Genomic DNA, 20,056 nt, shown 5'->3' on the forward strand with positions numbered 1-20,056 from the left:
ATGTGAAGTATGACCCTGAAGGTAAGCGCGTCATGGACAAAAGTAAAACAGTATGTCGGATGTGCCATGCAATGCTCAATTACATGGGTGGGAACTAGTGCGTTAGCGCAGTTTGCTCGTTAACGTGTTGACACCGTCCAGCCCCACGCACGGGGCGATCCGCGGTAGCTCATTAACGGAGATTTGCCGTGTTGTGGCGTTAACGTCATTTCAGATTAACGCTGACAGCACTAGTGGGAACACAGTGAATATGACTGCACATTTACGCCGACATCATCCTAGTGCAAAGACAAGTGGAAGCAGACAAAAACAACAAGCACGCATGCTACAAACTTTACCCGAGTCATTTAGACATCCGTTAGCACACGATTCTCCTTATGGGGACCTGATATGTTTAATATGCTGCTGAGAATATAGCCCAGAAGAAGCGTATAGTATAGCTTTTATTTTGGAAAGAGCCATTTCTCTGTAATAAACTCTCTTTTCCAAAGATGAGTGATTTCTCCATCAGATAGGTTTTTTTTTATTACTTTATTGCAACATTAAATTTAAAAACTGTACTTTTGAGTTAAAATATATATTTATAATTTTAATAAATGACAAATTAAAAAGGTATGAACATTTTTTTGTATCGAAAAAATATCAAACCGTGACACCAAAGTATCGAACCGAACCGTGAATTTTGTGTATCGTTGCACCCCTAATAAATACTTATGGGGACCCCTAGAGATGAAACACAAGCTCCAAAGCACTTAGAAATTCCAAAGCACGTAAAAACTCCAAAACACATTTCTAGCGTTAACTGAACTTCCAAAACAGAGCTACCTAGATCACTTAAATTACACTAATCGAATGCATATGTCTATTGTTTTTGTATTAATACACAAACACTCACAACACTATATATATATATATATATATATATATATATATATATATATATATTCAAATAATTAAAAAAAAAAAAAACTTCATTTACCTGTTACTACCACACACCCAATCCGATTGTTGGTACTTGCTGGCTTGTGTAGCCACTAGGTAACAAAAGCTCAACACGGCCCCTAGCATCCTGGAGCACTTCTGTTGTGTTTAGGAGTGTGTACGTGCTTTGTTTCTAGGGGCCACTGTAAATATACTTTTATTTATTCACTCCACATAAAATGTAATAAATAAATGATAAAATACAAAAACCAACTATTTACATTTCATACATTTCAACTTTTAACTACTTAAACTTTCAGCTTTCTCCTTTTAAACAATTTTAAAGTGAAACAACACAAAACACTGCAAACCACAACACAGTAAAATATAAATTAAAATATGGAAAAAAAAGGGGGGAAAAAAGAACGCCCAGATCTTTAATTAAGGGAAAGGTTGTCATTGAGAAATATTAATATCACACTCAACTGACTGCGTTTTATCTTCCCATTGCACTGATGGGTGGACAGTTCTCAGGTGCCTGTGCGTGCTGTTTGTGGAGCCGGCTCTATATGATATCCTTTTCTTGTAGACTACACTCTGCCTTTGTTTTGTCAATAAGATTGAAATGGCTCCAGACGTTGCTTCTTTTCTTGGTGTCACTCATTTTCTTTACTGTACCTTTCCAATGTGACGGTGTTGTCTCTTGTTGTTGCTCCCGGCTGTCTTTCTTTCCCTCTCCCTCCTGCTCTTGTTGTGTGCTACTGCTGAGTGTAACTACTGCCCCGCCCCCTCAGCTCAGCGCTGAGCAGAGGGGGGAGGGGCGCAAATGCAAGGCTCTGTTTGGCGTCTCTGCTCAGCGCAAACACAAGGGTGACTTGCAGCGTGAAGTGAAAAAAAGTGAAAGAGAGGGCAGGAGAAGGAAAAAAAAACCCCACGGCTCCCAATAAGGAGCCGGCTCGCATCGTTCACTTCAAAGATCCGGCTCTAAGAGCCATTTCGTTCGCGACCGACCCATCACTACTGTACGGTTAGGGCTGGGTATCGTCACTGATTTCTAGAATCGATTCAATTCCGATTCACAAGGTCCCGAATCGATTCGATCCACGATTCGATTTAATTCGATTCGATTCGATTCAATTCGATTTGAATCTGGGAACTTTTGACAGTCAGAAATATTATAATTCAGATCAGTACATTTACATATTTCTATAAAAAGGAAGCTGACACACGCAAGACTTTATCAAAGGTGTGAGCATCACAGCAGAGGCCTTTGTGTCAAAGTAGCTGAAGATAAAACACAGAAAAACATGAAGGTGGTTTTCCTGGCCTGGGATTTTATAAAAATATTCTGCAGTAGATCAAAAACGAAAGAAAATCATTAATCAACTCATGAACATTACCTCTGACGTTCCAGCGGTTTTATTAGAGACACGGCTAAGCGTTTTGCATTTTGCATAATTTTAAAAAGTTTAAATTTGTTCAGTATTGAACGGCAGAAATTAAGTTTTCTTTTCGGAAGTATATAAAACGAAAAAAAAAAAACGTCGGCCGACAGCGCTGTAAACAACGGTAGACTTGTGTGTAACAAGCAAGCGAATAATGAAGAAAACCGATTTTTAGACGGGAAACTGTTCTTGAAGTACAGAGAGAGAGAGAGAGAGCTGTGCATTGTGGTTGAAGCAAAACAGTAAAAGTCAGAGTGAATACATGACGATGTTTATGTGAAGCGTAGTTTGGATCTTCTTTTGCTGCTGGTTCGGTCAATATTGTTTGGAAACTAACAGCTGTAGAATCAGCGCATAAAGGGCATGAACACAAAGTGCGGACCCGCCGACAGATCAGCATCATAACTGATGTTATGTGTTTTTTTTCCAGACCTCCCCTGTAACATTTATTTATTTATTTAAACTAATGACATGAGTCTTTAAAATCAGTGAATGTTGCCATTCTTATGTGCTGTCATGGTGCTCCTTTACCTTGTCTGGCAAGCTAATGATGAGTTCTGCATCACCAGGTGACCAGCTGTGTCTCAGCAGAGTTTGCAGGAAGTAGTGGCTACAAGCTGCAAGGACAGCCCTGTGTGCTCGCAGCTCCGTGCCCTCTACAAGTACAGTCACATCGCACAAGATGCCCTGCCGCCGTTGATCCTCCAGGCACAACATCATATTGGCACAGTGGACTTTGGATTCATATACGTACAGAGGCGTTGCCGCCTCACTATCTTGCTGCTTGCCTGTCGACATCACTCTGTGTAGCACCCTGCACAGAGAAAAGACACATGTCAGGACACAATATCAGTTAAGCTTAAACTATTTGTATGAGTAACATTTTCTTTTTCAAAACACCAAAAAAAAAAAAGAGTAAATAATTAAATTGGGATTAGTGTTGTTCAATACGAGTGATTTCCTTTACAATCTTAAGGACCTACCAAGAAATATTTAGCCTGGTATTAAAAATACTGATCCGATACAGATACTTTGTACATAAACTTAATGTGTTTGGGGGAAAAAAAGTAGTCCATCCATCTTCTTCCGGTTATCCGGGGCCGGGTCTTGGGGCAGCAGCCCAAGCAGAGAAGCCCAGATCCCCCTCTCCCCGGCCACCTCCTCCAGCTTGGGGAACATCAAGGCGTTCCCAGACAAGCCGAGAGATAATCTCTCCAGCATCTCCTGGGTCTGCCCCGGGGCTCCTCTCAGTGGGACATGCCCGAAACACCTCACCCAGTAGGCGCCCAGGAGGCATCCTTGTCAGATGCCCGAACCACCTCAACAGGCTCCTTTTGATTTGGATGGCTGAACTCCTCAACCTAAGGGAGAGGCCAGCCACCCTTCGGAGGAAGCAAATTTTCGCCGCTTGTATCCGCGATCTCGTTCTTTCGGTCACTACCCACAGCTCGTGACCATAGATAAGGGTAGGGAAGTAGATCGACCACTAAATTAAGAGCTTTGCTTTTACACTCAGCTCTCTCTTCACCACAACGGACCGGTACAGCGTCAGCATCAGCATCACTGCAGCTGCAGCACTAATCCATCTTTCCATCTCCTACTCCCTTTTCGCATCACTCGTGAACAAGACCCCGAGATACCTAAATTCCTCCACTTGGAGCAGAAACTCCTCCCTGACCTGGAGTGGGCACTCCACCTTTTTCCGACTGAAGACAATGGCCACAGATTTGGAGGTGCTGAATCTCATTCTCACCATTTCACACTCGGCTGCAAACCATTCCAGTGCAAGCTGGAGGCTGTCACCTGATGAAGTCAACAGAACCACATCATCTGCAATGTGATGAATAAAAGTAGTGTATTTCAAATTATACCTTTATAGTGAATACAAGACCTCAGACTATTTGTTGTAATAGTTTAATTATGAACAATTATCATGCAAAAAATAAAAAAACGGAAACATCAGTACCTACATTTTAAAATATGCAATTAACAGGCAAAAACAAATGTATACCTCCACACAATTGGTCATGTATGGAACTATTAGGAACAAACTTTCCACTGTACTCAAAAGTTGTTACAGTTTTTTTCAGCAGAATAATATAGTGAATAAAGTGAACTTTACCAACTAAGACATCTTAAATATGTCATTCTAGTACATTATTAATAGTTTAAGGTCCAGCAAAGAACCTCAGGTAACCTTCAGTAAATGTGAGTCAGCATTATTTATTTGTACATTCTGATATCATTGATTAAAGTAACTGTTTAACCAATAACTATCCCTCTAATACAATGTCTCTCCAGCTTTTTAATCAGTAATCCAAGCTCTATTGTGTCAAATGGTTTTTACTTCAATAAACACTACCAAAGTATATTTTCTGTTATCCAATGCATTTGCTATGTCTTCTGATAGCTGCCATACAGCTAAAGCTAGTAACTATAGCAGACATATTTGCTCTAAACCAGTAATGTCAGTCAGTTAATAGACATTTATTGTTTTTTCTAGGAAACATGTTTCAACTCACTGACTGCAGACACATTTCAGTAGTTTTACTATACAGTTTTCTTACTAGCCACATTTTAGTTCCAGTCCAATCAGTGGACTTTTGTAATTACATTTTTTACCAATATCAATTATTTCTTTTTCATTAACTCTTATAATAAAAAAGGAGTACTCCCTCCTTTAATATTTTAAAAAAAGTTTGGTGTTCTAGACTTACATGTACATCAAATATGAATTCTGCAAACATTAATCTCCTGCTAAAACCAGGCCAAGACCCTTTATTTCCTTCAAGCTATCGTCCAATATCCCTTATAAATGTAGACCTTAAAATAATCTGCAAAGCTCTCTCAAAGAGACTAGAGAAAATAACCCCCCTCTTAATTCATCCTGACCAAACTGGTTTCATAAGAGGTAGGCACTCATCAACAAATACACGTAGATTACTTAACTTGATAGACTACTCATACAGTAAAAACCTTGAAACTACAATATTTTCTTTAGATGCAGAAAAAGCGTTTGATAGAGTTAACTGGAAATTTCTATTTGCAACTTTACACAAATTTGGTTTTGGATCCTCTTTCATTAACTGGTTAAAAATATTATATAATTCCCCAACAGCTTGTGTCAGAACAAATGACCAGACATCCTCCAGCTTCTGTCTCCTGAGGGGCACCAGGCAGGGATGCCCACTCTCCCCTTCACTGTTTGCAATTTTTATTGAACCACTAGCAGCAGCAGTTAGACAGAATTCAGTAATTAAGGGCATAAAATGCAAGAACGTGGAACATAAAATCAGCCTTTATGCGGATGATGTGCTTCAGATTCAGATCTCTAGATTCATGTATGTCCAAATTCCTTTGGAAAAATAAACCCCCACGTATAAGCTTAAAAACACTACAAAAGACCAAGGATAAAGGAGGATTAGAACTACCTAACTTTCAGCACTACTTCTTAGCCGACAGGCTTCAGTTTATCTCAGGATGGCTAAAACATACCCTCTTAGATGAACCTTGGCTAGATGTAGAACAAGCACTTTGCAATAATCTAGAGATTTCAGATCTACCATTTATCAGCTCAAACATCCAACGACATGAATGCTTTAACAGCATTAACATCAGCTCTTCTCTGACAGCATGGTGGGAGTTTCTAAAATTGACGGAGTCTTCATTAATCCCATGCAAACGTACACCTATCTGGAACAACCCTGACATATTACAAAACAATAATATGATAAACTTTTCAGATTGGAGTGGTAAAGGAATCAAATATTTAGAACATATACTGGAAGGAACAGAATTTATTCCATTTGACAGACTAGTTACACGATATGGGACCAACAAGAAAAGATTTTTAGAATATCAACAAATTAAATCCATAGTAAAAAAGAAATTTAAACCGGGTCAAGTTGAACTACAAACACCACCAAGTGTGGTTCAATTTCTTACTCTTAAAACCCCCAAATTACTATTCGAAATATACAGAATGCTTTCTAAAACAGATGAATCAATATCACTTCCTATTGCAAAATGGGAAGCGGATTTATCAGTTAACTTAGACCAAAACTTCTGGTCTCAGATTTGCTTAAAAACCTTTCATCTAATTAGAAATCCCAGTCTTCAATTAATTCAATACAAAATACTACATAGAGTGCACTATACAGGTCATCGGATGTTCAAGATGGGCTTTACGTCTACCAACAACTGCTCACACTGTCAAACCAATTCACCGGACAATTATATCCACGCTCTTTGGTTCTGTCCACCAGTTCAGAAGTTTGGTCCCACCTTCGCTGTTGTGATTGGTGTGGGGGTACGGACAGGCTTAGGGCGTCGGGGGGTTCCCCAGGAGCATCTTCCTTGGGGGGCTCTGTTGGCTCTTAGGTGACGGTTTCCTCGTGGCTGCGTGCAGCGGGGCTAGGGGAGGGTCTGTGCTGACGGACGTGGGTTACTGACCTGGTAGCCTTGCTGCCCCTGGGTGGGTCCGGGACGGGCGTGAGGTTCTGGGGGCGCTCCGTCTCTGAGCTGGGGCCCTGGCTGGGCCTTGGGGGCTTGGGTCCCGGTTGGTGTGTTGCCGGGGATGTGGGCGGGTGGGTGTATGGGGGCCCAGCCGTGGCGCAGGGTTCCGCCGGCTCATCGAGCCACCTGGGGGACTCTTCAACTGGTGGGGGAGGCTGTTACACCTTGCAGGAGCTCTCCTCTCTTCAGGAACTCACACTGCAGGAGGAGGAGATATAGGAAGGAGGAGGAAGATCTCAGCCTGGGCGTCTATTGTCTTGTGTAGTCTGGAAGATGAGTGGATGACTGGGTGGGTGCAGTTTTCCTTGTGGTGGGGTCGGGTGGGCTGTCCTGGGCTCTGTGGGGCCAGGCGGCGCTGCCAAACTAGGCCCCGGTCCGGAGGGGCCTGGGCCCCCCTTTCCCTGGCGGGTTGCAGAGTATGGGGGTGCCTACTGGGGTCAGCGGGGGAGCTGGCCCCAGGGAGGGGTCACTTGCCCCTCCCCTCCTTCCTTCCCCATCTCCAGCTGCCTCCCTCTTCCTGCTCCACCACAATCACCCACACATGCAGGGCCTTGGGGTAAAGGTGTGTCACCAGGGTGCAGGGGAGGCATCCCCCCCTCTGTCCCCTTCTGGCTTCTTGTGCCTCAATTTTATCTCACAACTTAGACATTCACATTACTCACACTCTCATAACACATACATATAGGATCTTGGGGGTGGGCACACTACACGGACTCCAAAAGACCATCAGGGTGTACACCTCACCCCTGGCGTCGTTGCCCACCTCTCAATTTTAAATACACGTAGACACTGAGAGCTATCAGGAGGGACTATGCGCTTACCTGCTGCTCTCTGGCAGGTAGCTTCATGCCCTCCTGGGTTTTAAATGCACCTTAGAACACACATGCATCAACACTACATATGAGCGGGCGGAGGGAGGTTTTGGAGTCTTCTCTCACCCCCGTTCTCTGTTGCCTGTTGGGGCGGGGGGACTAGGAGGAGGAGATGGCCGCCCGATCGGGGTCTGGAAAGTGGGGCCTCCCTGCTGCTGCTGAGCCGGGGCAGTCTGCTTCTCTCCACCCCAGGGAAAAGGGAAGGGGGGGGGCAAGAGGACCTGGGGCTTAGAGGGAGTGTGAGGGAGGGAGGGAGTGTGATTGTGTGTACAGTGTCTCTCTATGTCTGTCTCCACGTTGGGTGAGTGTTGAATAATTACATATGAGAGCATGAGGGTGGGAATGGATGTCTGTATCTGTGTGTGCCTGTATGTCTGTGTCTATATGTCAGGTTGGGTATCAGACGCCACCTCTCTGGGGACATCTCAGGCCCTCCAAGGTATGGAGGCCTATCTCCCCTCCCACTTCCCCTGCCAGTGGCAGACGCCCTCAGACATCGGTGCATTGGTGGCTCTTTGTGTCTGGGAATGGGCGTCCGGGTACCCACCGGCTCACTCCTTGGTGGCTGCTTATCGGGGCCTGGAGCCTGGGGCTCGCTCGAGCCACTTCGGGGGTGGGGTGCCCTCGGCCTCTCGGCCTGGGGCTCAGTCACTCAGGCACAGCTGGCTGCCGGCGGAGCTCACGGGCACGTCACTGCAACGCCCCCTGGCTTCTGCTCCGCGGCTGCTGAGTGACCCCTCATCTGGGACTCTCCTCAGCTCTTTCTGGGACAGTGGCGCGGCTGCCCCTCTGTTGGTCTTCCTTGGTCTCTTGTGTTCTGGGGGCCTCTGTATGTCTGGAGCCTGGATCTCCTCCATACCTGCTTCATGCCTGGAGGACGGGGCTGTGGCCCCCCCCCACACCCTCTAGCAGATCATTACATGAAGGAACCTTTTAAAAACAAGCGCGCTCATGCTCATAGGTGTACACACGGGTGCTCACACCCACAAACTACACCCTTTTTGGCTCCTACCTCAAAGCACACTGTGCGCTGTCGATCTTACGTGCTGCACAATAATGTTTAATATTTAGTATTTACTGTTATATTCCCATATATCATTGTGATGTTGTTTATTATGTTGCTCTTTTTTTTTTCTTCTGCTTGTTCTCTCTTTTTTCTTTCTCAACAGGTGATCCAGGTGATTGATATATGTATCTTTTGTCTGCTTATTTTGTTGTTTTTTGTCCTTTATCCCCATCCCTCTTCCCCGCTGTTTTTCTTTCCCTTTCTTTCTCCCCTTTCTTTTCCCCAGTCAAGTCTGTCCCGTATTTAACAAGTGAAAAAATAAAATAAAATAAACAATAAAAGGTGAATCAAATAGACCATTACGGCAAGGATGGGATGGTCCATTTGGTAAAGTAAATCCGTTGGGCATCTTTCTTCGCCTTCAGACAATAATTCTGATGCAAAAGAACCAAACGGGACAGACAAAAAAAAAAAAAAAAAGAAGAAGCTATGATTCAGTTTCTAATATTGTCTCTTCAAATGATGCTGTAAAAACAGATACAGCGTACAGAAAAAATAAATACAGACACAATGGACAGGATACTGTTTAAACTTGTCATTTTACACACACACACACACACACACACACACTTTATGTATTTGACAGAATTCCACACACATGCGGGCAGCTCTGTCCAGAAGCTTTTCATTGTGTTTCATTTTCATGCTGTAGTACAAAAAAATCCGACACAGACAGCTGAGCATGCAGTCTGTATTTCTCATCAACATTAGGCTCTATATGTGTGTCTGCTGACTCATGGTTTTTAAATAGGCACATCCCAGCACTGGGGGTTTGCCGAAATAGTACTAACGTTCTGTTTTTTCTCCCTGCTCATCTCAGCACTGCAGATCATCTCCTGCGTTACCTTACCAACACTTCAGGCTTATCCCATTCAGCACTGTTTTTTTTGTTGCCTGAATGCTGTCCGCTGCCACTATTTACCCACTGGACTCCTTTTTTCATTAAGTATATTTCGGCATTCTGCTAGATTGAAAACAAAATAAAAATAAACAGCAATCCTCAAGATTGCTATTTGCTGTCATACAGACTCTGGAAATACAGATATTATTTTTATAGTTTAAGACACATCTTGTGGCTTTTATCAATGGATCAGTCAGTAAAGAAGCTCCAGCAAGTGAACCGCATGCTAAAATATTTTTGTCAATTTGCCTTTTTCCATTTTTTCCATCAATTTAAACTAAAGACCTGTATACACATTCTGGCGGAGTATCCAGAGAAAACCCATGTAAACACGGGGAAAGCATGCAAACTCCACACAGAAAGGCCCTGGCCGGATGGTGGAGTCAAAGTCAGGACCTTGTTGCTGTGAGGTAACAGTGCTATACGAACTCCCAGTCTCAAGTTGGGTCAAGGACACCCGCTCTACTGTTAAGATTATGCTTAAAAATTAACTTTTCGATGACGCTAAGGAGCAGCTGAAGAGCTGTTAGGACATTTTAGGAAAAGTTGTATACATTAGAATGTACCATAGATCAGGTAGATATGGATAATTTTCTGTCTCAGATACGCATGCCAGCCCTGTTCAAGGGAAAACAAAGACAGCCTGGGCGCAATATTGGACCTCTTCAACAAGAGCAAGCTATACAGAGACTGAGTTCTGAGAAGTCCCCTGGGAATTTCCCCACAGACTTTTATGAGGAGTTTGTCCAGTCACACTATGCATATCTTGCGTTTATTGAGATTTGGAAATGTCTGCCGCGATTTTGGGCTACATCTCTGCTTGCTAGCAGCGCAATTCTTCATGCAAAGTGATGCAAGACGAATCACTAGCTTTTTAGCTGCAGTTCGCTAGTAGTCCTGCTATGTTAATTTTGTGTCATGCACATACCTGAAACCACGGAATGTTGTAAAGGTGCCTTAACTACATGATTATTTTTGTGTAATGTGTTTTTTGTTGTTGCCCTTCAGTATGTTTTAATATTCACTCAGTGTTTACTGTGATTTGCAAGGGCCAGCAGCAGAGTTGGAGTGGTTTATGCCCCAGCATCTAAATAAACGGCGCGGTCCGAGCCACAAATTGAACGCCTGTGTCATACTGGTCTCTCTACTGTACACCCCAATCCAACACAAAATTACACAACGCAGAGTCCGGGTTGTAGGGAGGCCCCTGCACTGTTGGGTTACATATGCAACTCACTCTAACACTTATACATAGAAAAGGTAAATAGCCCTCAGCAGTGCGGAAATTATTGGTCTGACTCTTTGATAAATGTAATGATTTTGGCTACAGGTTTAGAGACAAATTTACCATGTCTTATTTAACTGGTGAGTTTTATTAAAGGGCTTTCTTCCAGAGATAGTGTTTGGAGATTACTGCATTGATATACTGCATATATCAAATGATATAGTAAAAACTAGGAAGAAAGTACTTTTCTATTGGTTGTAAATCAACCAGAAAATAAATTCATGGTCCCTACCTAACATTAAATTGCCCAAGAAGTCGGTCCTGTGGACATATGGTCAAAGTTAATAATTATATAAGTTCCATTAACTGGGCAACATCAAGAGTTTTGCATTTGTGTGGAGACACTGTCAGAAACGCGTGGTTTGATAAGTCTTGATTTCTCATTTCTCAGATGTTTGTGGGCGGTAAACAACACAATTCGTATTATCTAAATAATTTATCCAATCTCATATCTCAACAGTCTGGGACGAAACTTGATCCTCCAAAATGCAGGTTTATCAAAGACACCTTCAGAATTTGAGAGTGGAGAGGATGGAATGGGCTGCCTGCAGTCCTCACCTCAACCACACTGAACACTTGTGGGATTAGGTTGAGCATGCTGTTCATGCCAGAGCACCAGCACAACCACACTGACTTGACCTTGACTTCAACAAATGCTGGTTGAGGAATAGGATGCCATCCCACAGCTGTGTTTGTGACCAAGCTAGTGACCAGCATGAGGAGGTGGTGCCAGGCTGTGTCAGATTCTTCCACATGCTACTGAGGCCTCTGTTTTTTGGATATTTTTTAAAGTATCTCTGTTTTCTGATGCCTACATTGCACAGAATGACTTTTCCTCCATAGCTAAAACAGGAAAATGAGTACAGTTAGGGGCTAAAATGGGATTTAGCCAGTGGGGGGAACCATAAAATCATCTATAGTGGCTCAGCATGGTGAAAAGTACCACAACTCAGAGTAATCTCGATTGTGAGCTCCACTAGATTTTCCTAGTGTACAAGTAGTGATCCGCTGTAGTGATGTGTCGGTCGCGAACGAAATGGCTCTTAGAGCCGGATCTTTGAGGTGAACGACGCGAGCCGGTTCCTTATTGCGAGCCGTGGGTTTTTGTTTTTTGTTTTTCTTTCTCTCATCCTCTCTCTCGCACTTTTTTCCCGCTTCACTCCGCACGCGAGCCTTGTGCTTGCGCTGGGAAGAGGGGGGAGGGGCGGTAGCTACACTCGCAGTAGCACAGGAACAGAGCGGGAGGGAGAGACAGAGAAAGAGAGCCAGGGATTAGAAAGGTATAGTAATCATCAACAACTATTTTCAGTTGCGGATGATAAAGGATTCAGAAAGTTTATTCATGCAGACCCATATGACAGAGAATGTGCATGTTCTTTTTGTTTTCATATTTTAATTTATACTTAATTGTGTTGTGGTTTGCAGTGTTTTGTGTTGTTTCATTTTAAATTTGTTTAAAAGGAAAAAGCTGAAAATTTAAATAATTAAAAGTTGAACTGTGACTAGTTGATTTTTGTATTATATGATTTATTTATTACATTTTATGTGGAGTGAAAAAAATAAAAGTATATTTACGGTGGCCCCTACAGACAAAGCACATACAAACTTCAAAACACGTACGAACTCAAAAACACCTAAAAACTCAGAAGCATGTAAAAACTCCAAAACACGTACAAAACACAACAGAAGTGCTCCAGGATGCTAGGGGGCAGTGTTTAGCTTTTGTTACCTAGTGGCTACACAAGCCAGCAAGTACCAACGACCTGATTTGGTGTGTGGTAGTAACAGGTAAATGAACTTTTTTTTTTTAATTATTTGAATATATATGAGTGCTTGTGTATAAATACACAAACAATACACATATGCTTTCAATTGTGTAATTTAAGTGATCTAGTAGCTCTGCTTTGGAAGTTCAGTTAACTCTAGAAATGTGTTTTGGAGTTTGTACGTGCTTTGTCTCCAGGGTCCACCACATATATTTATATATAAACATATATAAATAAAACCACTTTTTTACATTAGTAATTCCTTTTGTGCATCGTTTTATATTATTGTTAATAATAAATAAATTAAAGCAACAAAACAACCTGAAGAGCTGGTTCGGAGCCAAAAGAGCCGGAAATCCCATCACTAATCCGCTGACTTGTGCTGCTGCTGCTGCTGCTCTAAGGTTTATATTCTTTATGTAATTCCACAACTGAATTCAGCAAGATGTAAGCTGAGGTTTCGTGAGTTGTCTTGGCTGTCTACCAATACACCACAATAAACCATTTATACAGCCTTTATACTAGACAGTATACCAGGGGTGGGGAACTGCAGGCCTCAAGGGCCAGTGTCCTGCAGGTTTTAGGTCTCACAATGGGTCAACACACCTGAATCAAATGATTAGTTCATTACCAGGCCTCTGTGGAACTCCAAGACATGTTGAGGAAGTAATTTAGCCATTTAAATCAGCTGTGTTGGATCAAGGACACATGTAAAACCCGCAGGACACTGGGAGTTCCCCCACCCCTGCAGTATACAGTTAGTATAAAGATGGAACTCACTGAATGAATAATGTAACCTAACATAGATCATGAACACCACATCTATGACACCAGTGCAATACACTGTTCTTTACTTTAAATACGGCAAACTAACCTGTTCATTCTGCACTAAACTGTAGAGTACTTTTATACAGTCTTTTATACAAAGTTAGTACACCTTAGTTTGTTTTGCAGGATGTTTTGCAATATGAAAAAGCATAACTTCACATCATATACAGATCCAATAACTGATTTTAAAAATATTGCTAGTGTTACCCCTCATCCTCCTAGTAGACACACCTATGGTAGGGCTGGGTCATATTACACCGTTCACGGTAATACCGGTACAATGCTTGGCAACGATAAGAAAATGAAATATCGCGATAGAATATGGGTAAAACGCACATGCGCAGTGCCGAAAAAGCACAGCGGTAACGGAGAATGAGAATGGGGAAAGCAGATTGTTGAGTGAAATGGATGAACCAGAATTAGTTTGTAAAAATGATGCAACTTAACTGTTTTGGTGTTTGTCCATCAGATACACAACAAAGCACATTTTTTTGTAGAACATGCAAGCGGGCCATCGTTATTGCGGTATTTGTCAGACTAAGATGCTCGTAAATCTGGGAGTAATCTGGGTCCTAAACTCCGTCCTTTAAGGTCCCGAAGTCAAACGAACATCACTGAGAGTTAAAAACTGTCTAAATTCTTCCATCTTTAATAAAACAATCAGCGTTGCTGCTTTACCAGGTGTAACTATGATGTTTAACATCCAGGCATCCATGAAAACAGAATTCATTACATTTAACGGAGTTAGAAGTTAGCAGGAAGTTAGCTAGCTAGATTCGCTAGTTACCTAAGCATGATATTGCATGTTCTGACTGAGAGATTTCTGAAAAAAATCAAACGTACAGCTCTGCTATCACTTCCAACATAAATGAAAATGAAGCTACACAGCACTGACGTTTGTGGGCTACTGAGTCAGTGGCGGAGCGGGGGGGGTGGCTTACTGGGCTTAAGCCCGGGTTGTTTTTTCAGAAGCCCGGGGTCTTTTGGAGTGTAATTTTTTTCATAGTTAGATGCCTGGCTGACAACTGTATAAAACAAAAACTACACACAATATTCGAAGCACATAGTGCACACTGTGGGAATTTACGACTGTGCGTAAATCCCCCCTAATATTGGTATGATCCGAGCTCAGGCACTAAGCGGAGCGGGGCAGCTGCTGCGTACGAGTGCGCTGTTGGAGAAGCGCAGCCAGGCAGACAGAGGAGAGCTTAAGTTTGACCAGGTACCAAAGCAAATCATTCGTACTGTACAAATAATGTAAATATGAAGGTGAATCACGAAAGATTGATATCAAAGTGATCACTTGGCCCATATTACGTTACTCGCTCTTCAAGTGAATCAACAAATGGCGAAATAAAAAGCCGAACAACAGCAACGCTTTTTCTTTAGAGAGTCTTAGCTTGCATGTGTGTTTATTTCATATTTTCAGTTGTTTCCCTCCACGGCTAAATAAATCATTTCAGTAATGCACTGATATACAAGAATGGACATAAGGAGCTTCTTTCAAAGAAAAAACTGGTAGTATTTTATATATTATGCTTTGTATGTTGTTCAGTATATTTCTATGCAAAACAAGAGCAATTTCAATACACAGCAGTATATTCACAGTTTAAACCAGTTTAAACCAGATATTTACACTTTATGGAAAACACGAGAACATTTTTTTACTGTACAACATCAATTTAGAGTAAACTTGTTTTGTTTTGGATAAATAAATATTGAAATGTCTTTTGAATTAGTTAAATATCAGAATAAAGAGAGACAGTGTATTTTTTATCACTTTCATCAAATGTAGGAGTACATGTACACTAAGTTTATTGTTAATTAATAAGAAACTCCAGACGATTCCATTCTGAGCTGAAGAAGCTTCTGATAGGTTAGTAGAGTCCATGTGAGTAAACTGGTGGCACAGCTGTGGATGCATATAAGGCAAAACACAGAGCCTGTTTCTGTGACATGGGAACATCAAGAGATGTCAACCAACACACCAGGAAAAGAACTGTGGAGCTCCATAAGTGTGGCTCAGTTTGAATACAATTTGGTGCCATTTACAATTAAGAAATACAGACAGTTTCTCTCTTTACTCTGAAAGTTAACAAATATGTTTTTATATTTATCAACCTAAAAAATAAACATTTAGTCTGATTTGATGTTACAATTAAAAAAGTGTTTGTGTTTTGATCTGAAGAGTTTGTAAATATCTGGTTTCATCTGTATATTTGATGATTGTCAGCACAAAGAGGGAGAGAGAGGAACAGAGAGGGAGAGAGAGGAGAGGAACAGAGAGAGAGAGAGAGGAGAGGAACAGAGAGGGAGAGAGAGGAACAGAGAGGGAGAGGAACAGAGAGGGAGAGAGGAACAGAGAGGGAGAGGAACAGAGAGGGAGAGGAACAGAGAGGGAGAGAGGAACAGAGAGGGAGAGAGAGAGAGAGGAACAGAGAGGGAGAGAGAGGAACAGAGAGGGAGAGAGAGAGAGAGGAACAGAGAGGGAGAGGAACAGAGAGGGAGAGAGGAACAGAGAGGGAGAGGAACAGAGAGGGAGAGAGGAACAGAGAGGGAGAGAGAGAGAGAGGAACAGAGAGGGAGAGAGAGGAACAGAGAGGGAGAGAGAGAGAGAGGAACAGAGAGGGAGAGGAACAGAGAGGGAGAGAGGAACAGAGAGGGAGAGAGAGAGAGAGGAACAGAGAGGGAGAGAGAGGAACAGAGAGGGAGAGAGAGAGAGAGGAACAGAGAGGGAGAGAGAGGAACAGAGAGGGAGAGAGGAACAGAGAGGGAGAGAGAGAGAGAGGAACAGAGAGGGAGAGAGAGGAACAGAGAGGGAGAGAGAGGAACAGAGAGGGAGAGAGAGGGAGAGAGGAACAGAGAGAGAGAGGAACAGAGAGGGAGAGAGAGAGAGAGGAACAGAGAGGGAGAGAGAGAGAGAGGAACAGAGAGGGAGAGAGAGAGAGAGGAACAGAGAGGGAGAGAGAGAGGAACAGAGAGGGAGAGAGAGGAACAGAGAGGGAGAAAGAGGAGAGGAACAGAGAGGGAGAGAGAGAGAGAGAGAGAGGAACAGAGAGGGAGAGAGGAACAGAGAGGGAGAGAGAGGGAGAGAGAGAGAGGAACAGAGAGGGAGAGAGAGGAACAGAGAGGGAGAGAGGAACAGAGAGAGAGAGCGAGAGAGGAACAGAGAGGGAGAGAGAGAGAGAGGAACAGAGAGGGAGAGAGAGAGAGGAACAGAGAGGGAGAGAGAGGAACAGAGAGAGAGAGGGAGAGAGGAACAGAGAGAGAGAGGGAGAGAGGAACAGAGAGAGAGAGAGGAACAGAGAGGGAGAGAGAGGAACAGAGAGGGAGAGAGAGGAACAGAGAGGGAGAGAGAGGGAGAGAGGAACAGAGAGGGAGAGAGAGAGAGGAACAGAGAGAGAGAGAGAGGAACAGAGAGGGAGAGAGAGGAGAGGAACAGAGAGAGAGAGAGAGGAGAGGAACAGAGAGGGAGAGAGAGGAACAGAGAGGGAGAGAGAGGGAGAGGAACAGAGAGGGAGAGAGAGAGAGGAACAGAGAGAGAGAGAGAGGAACAGAGAGGGAGAGAGAGGAACAGAGAGGGAGAGAGAGGAGAGGAACAGAGAGGGAGAGAGAGGAACAGAGAGGGAGAGAGAGGAGAGGAACAGAGAGAGAGAGAGAGGAACAGAGAGGGAGAGAGAGGAACAGAGAGGGAGAGAGAGGAACAGAGAGGGAGAGAGAGGAGAGGAACAGAGAGAGAGAGAGAGGAACAGAGAGGGAGAGAGAGGGAGAGAGGAACAGAGAGGGAGAGAGAGAGAGGAACAGAGAGGGAGAGAGAGGAACAGAGAGGGAGAGAGAGGGAGAGAGGAACAGAGAGAGAGAGGAACAGAGAGGGAGAGAGAGGGAGAGAGGAACAGAGAGGGAGAGAGAGAGAGGAACAGAGAGGGAGAGAGAGGAACAGAGAGGGAGAGAGAGGGAGAGAGGAACAGAGAGGGAGAGAGAGAGAGGAACAGAGAGGGAGAGAGAGGAACAGAGAGGGAGAGAGAGGAGAGGAACAGAGAGAGAGAGAGAGGAACAGAGAGGGAGAGAGAGGAACAGAGAGGGAGAGAGAGGGAGAGAGGAACAGAGAGAGAGAGGAACAGAGAGGGAGAGAGGAACAGAGAGGGAGAGAGAGGAACAGAGAGGGAGAGAGAGGAACAGAGAGGGAGAGAGAGGGAGAGAGGAACAGAGAGAGAGAGGAACAGAGAGGGAGAGAGGAACAGAGAGGGAGAGAGAGAGAGGAACAGAGAGAGAGAGAGAGGAACAGAGAGGGAGAGAGAGGAACAGAGAGGGAGAGAGAGGAACAGAGAGGGAGAGAGAGGAGAGGAACAGAGAGAGAGAGAGAGGAACAGAGAGGGAGAGAGAGGAACAGAGAGGGAGAGAGAGGGAGAGAGGAACAGAGAGAGAGAGGAACAGAGAGGGAGAGAGGAACAGAGAGGGAGAGAGAGGAACAGAGAGGGAGAGAGAGGAACAGAGAGGGAGAGAGAGGAGAGGAACAGAGAGGGAGAGAGAGGAACAGAGAGGGAGAGAGAGGGAGAGAGGAACAGAGAGAGAGAGGAACAGAGAGGGAGAGAGAGGAACAGAGAGGGAGAGAGAGGAACAGAGAGGGAGAGAGGAACAGAGAGAGAGAGGAACAGAGAGGGAGAGAGGAACAGAGAGAGAGAGAGAGGAACAGAGAGGGAGAGAGAGGAGAGGAACAGAGAGGGAGAGAGAGGAACAGAGAGGGAGAGAGAGGAACAGAGAGGGAGAGAGGAACAGAGAGAGAGAGGAACAGAGAGGGAGAGAGGAACAGAGAGAGAGAGAGAGGAACAGAGAGGGAGAGAGAGGAGAGGAACAGAGAGAGAGAGAGGAACAGAGAGAGAGAGAGAGGAACAGAGAGGGAGAGAGAGGAACAGAGAGGGAGAGAGAGGAGAGGAACAGAGAGGGAGAGAGGAACAGAGAGAGAGAGAGAGGAACAGAGAGGGAGAGAGAGGAGAGGAACAGAGAGGGAGAGAGAGGAACAGAGAGAGAGAGAGAGGAACAGAGAGAGAGAGAGAGGAACAGAGAGGGAGAGAGAGGAACAGAGAGGGAGAGAGAGGAGAGGAACAGAGAGGGAGAGAGGAACAGAGAGAGAGAGGAGAGGAACAGAGAGGGAGAAGAGGAACAGAGAGAGAGAGAGAGGAACAGAGAGGGAGAGAGAGGAACAGAGAGGGAGAGAGAGGAGAGGAACAGAGAGGGAGAGAGGAACAGAGAGAGAGAGAGAGGAACAGAGAGGGAGAGAGAGGAGAGGAACAGAGAGGGAGAGAGAGGAACAGAGAGAGAGAGAGAGGAACAGAGAGGGAGAGAGAGGAGAGGAACAGAGAGGGAGAGAGGAACAGAGAGAGAGAGAGAGGAACAGAGAGGGAGAGAGAGGAGAGGAACAGAGAGAGAGAGAGAGGAGAGGAACAGAGAGGGAGAGAGAGGGAGAGAGGAACAGAGAGAGAGAGAGAGGAGAGGAACAGAGAGGGAGAGAGAGGAGAGAGGAACAGAGAGAGAGAGGAAATGAGAGGGAGAGAGGAACAGAGAGAGAGAGAGAGGAACAGAGAGGGAGAGAGGAACAGAGAGAGAGAGAGAGGAACAGAGAGGGAGAGAGAGGAGAGGAACAGAGAGAGAGAGAGAGGAGAGGAACAGAGAGGGAGAGAGAGGGAGAGAGGAACAGAGAGAGAGAGGAAATGAGAGGGAGAGAGGAACAGAGAGAGAGAGGAACAGAGAGGGAGAGAGGAACAGAGAGAGAGAGAGAGGAACAGAGAGGGAGAGAGAGGAGAGGAACAGAGAGAGAGAGAGAGGAGAGGAACAGAGAGGGAGAGAGAGGGAGAGAGGAACAGAGAGAGAGAGAGGAACAGAGAGGGAGAGAGAGGAACAGAGAGGGAGAGAGAGAGAGAGAGGAACAGAGAGGGAGAGAGAGGAGAGAGAGGAAGAGAGAGGAGAGAGAGGAGAGAGGAACAGAGAGGGAGAGAGGAACAGAGAGAGAGAGAGGAACAGAGAGGGAGAGAGAGGAACAGAGAGGGAGAGAGAGGAACAGAGAGGGAGAGAGAGGAGAGGAACAGAGAGGAGAGAGAGGAACAGAGAGAGAGAGAGGAACAGAGAGGGAGAGAGAGGAACAGAGAGGGAGAGAGAGGAACAGAGAGGGAGAGAGAGGAACAGAGAGAGAGAGAGAGGAACAGAGAGGGAGAGAGAGGAGAGGAACAGAGAGAGAGAGAGAGGAGAGGAACAGAGAGGGAGAGAGAGGGAGAGGAACAGAGAGAGAGAGAGAGAGGACAGAGAGGAAGAGAGAGAGAGGAACAGAGAGGGAGAGAGGAACAGAGAGAGAGAGAGAGGAACAGAGAGGAGAGAGAGGAGAGGAACAGAGAGAGAGAGAGGAGAGGAACAGAGAGGGAGAGAGAGGGAGAGAGGAACAGAGAGAGAGGAAGAGAGGGAGAGG

General features: G+C 44.5%; 1 protein-coding gene across 2 annotated transcripts in view; it reads right to left on the reverse strand.

Annotated features, from left to right (window-relative positions):
• LOC146365151 (transcription regulator protein BACH2-like) overlaps positions 1-20,056 on the reverse strand; it is a 62,504-nt gene that overhangs the window by 24,173 nt on the left and 18,275 nt on the right. For both annotated transcript variants that reach the window (XM_084914341.1, XM_084914340.1), the window contains exon 2: positions 2,898-3,180. In XM_084914341.1, coding sequence (XP_084770467.1) covers positions 2,898-3,164 — 267 coding nt within the window. In that variant the 5' untranslated portion in view covers positions 3,165-3,180. The remainder of the gene's footprint in view (positions 1-2,897; positions 3,181-20,056) is intronic.

The sequence above is a fragment of the Perissodus microlepis genome, chromosome 19 (genome assembly GCF_051167445.1).
Source record: "Perissodus microlepis isolate ML-2025 ecotype Zambia chromosome 19, ASM5116744v1, whole genome shotgun sequence".
Classification (NCBI taxonomy): Eukaryota; Metazoa; Chordata; class Actinopteri; order Cichliformes; family Cichlidae; genus Perissodus; species Perissodus microlepis.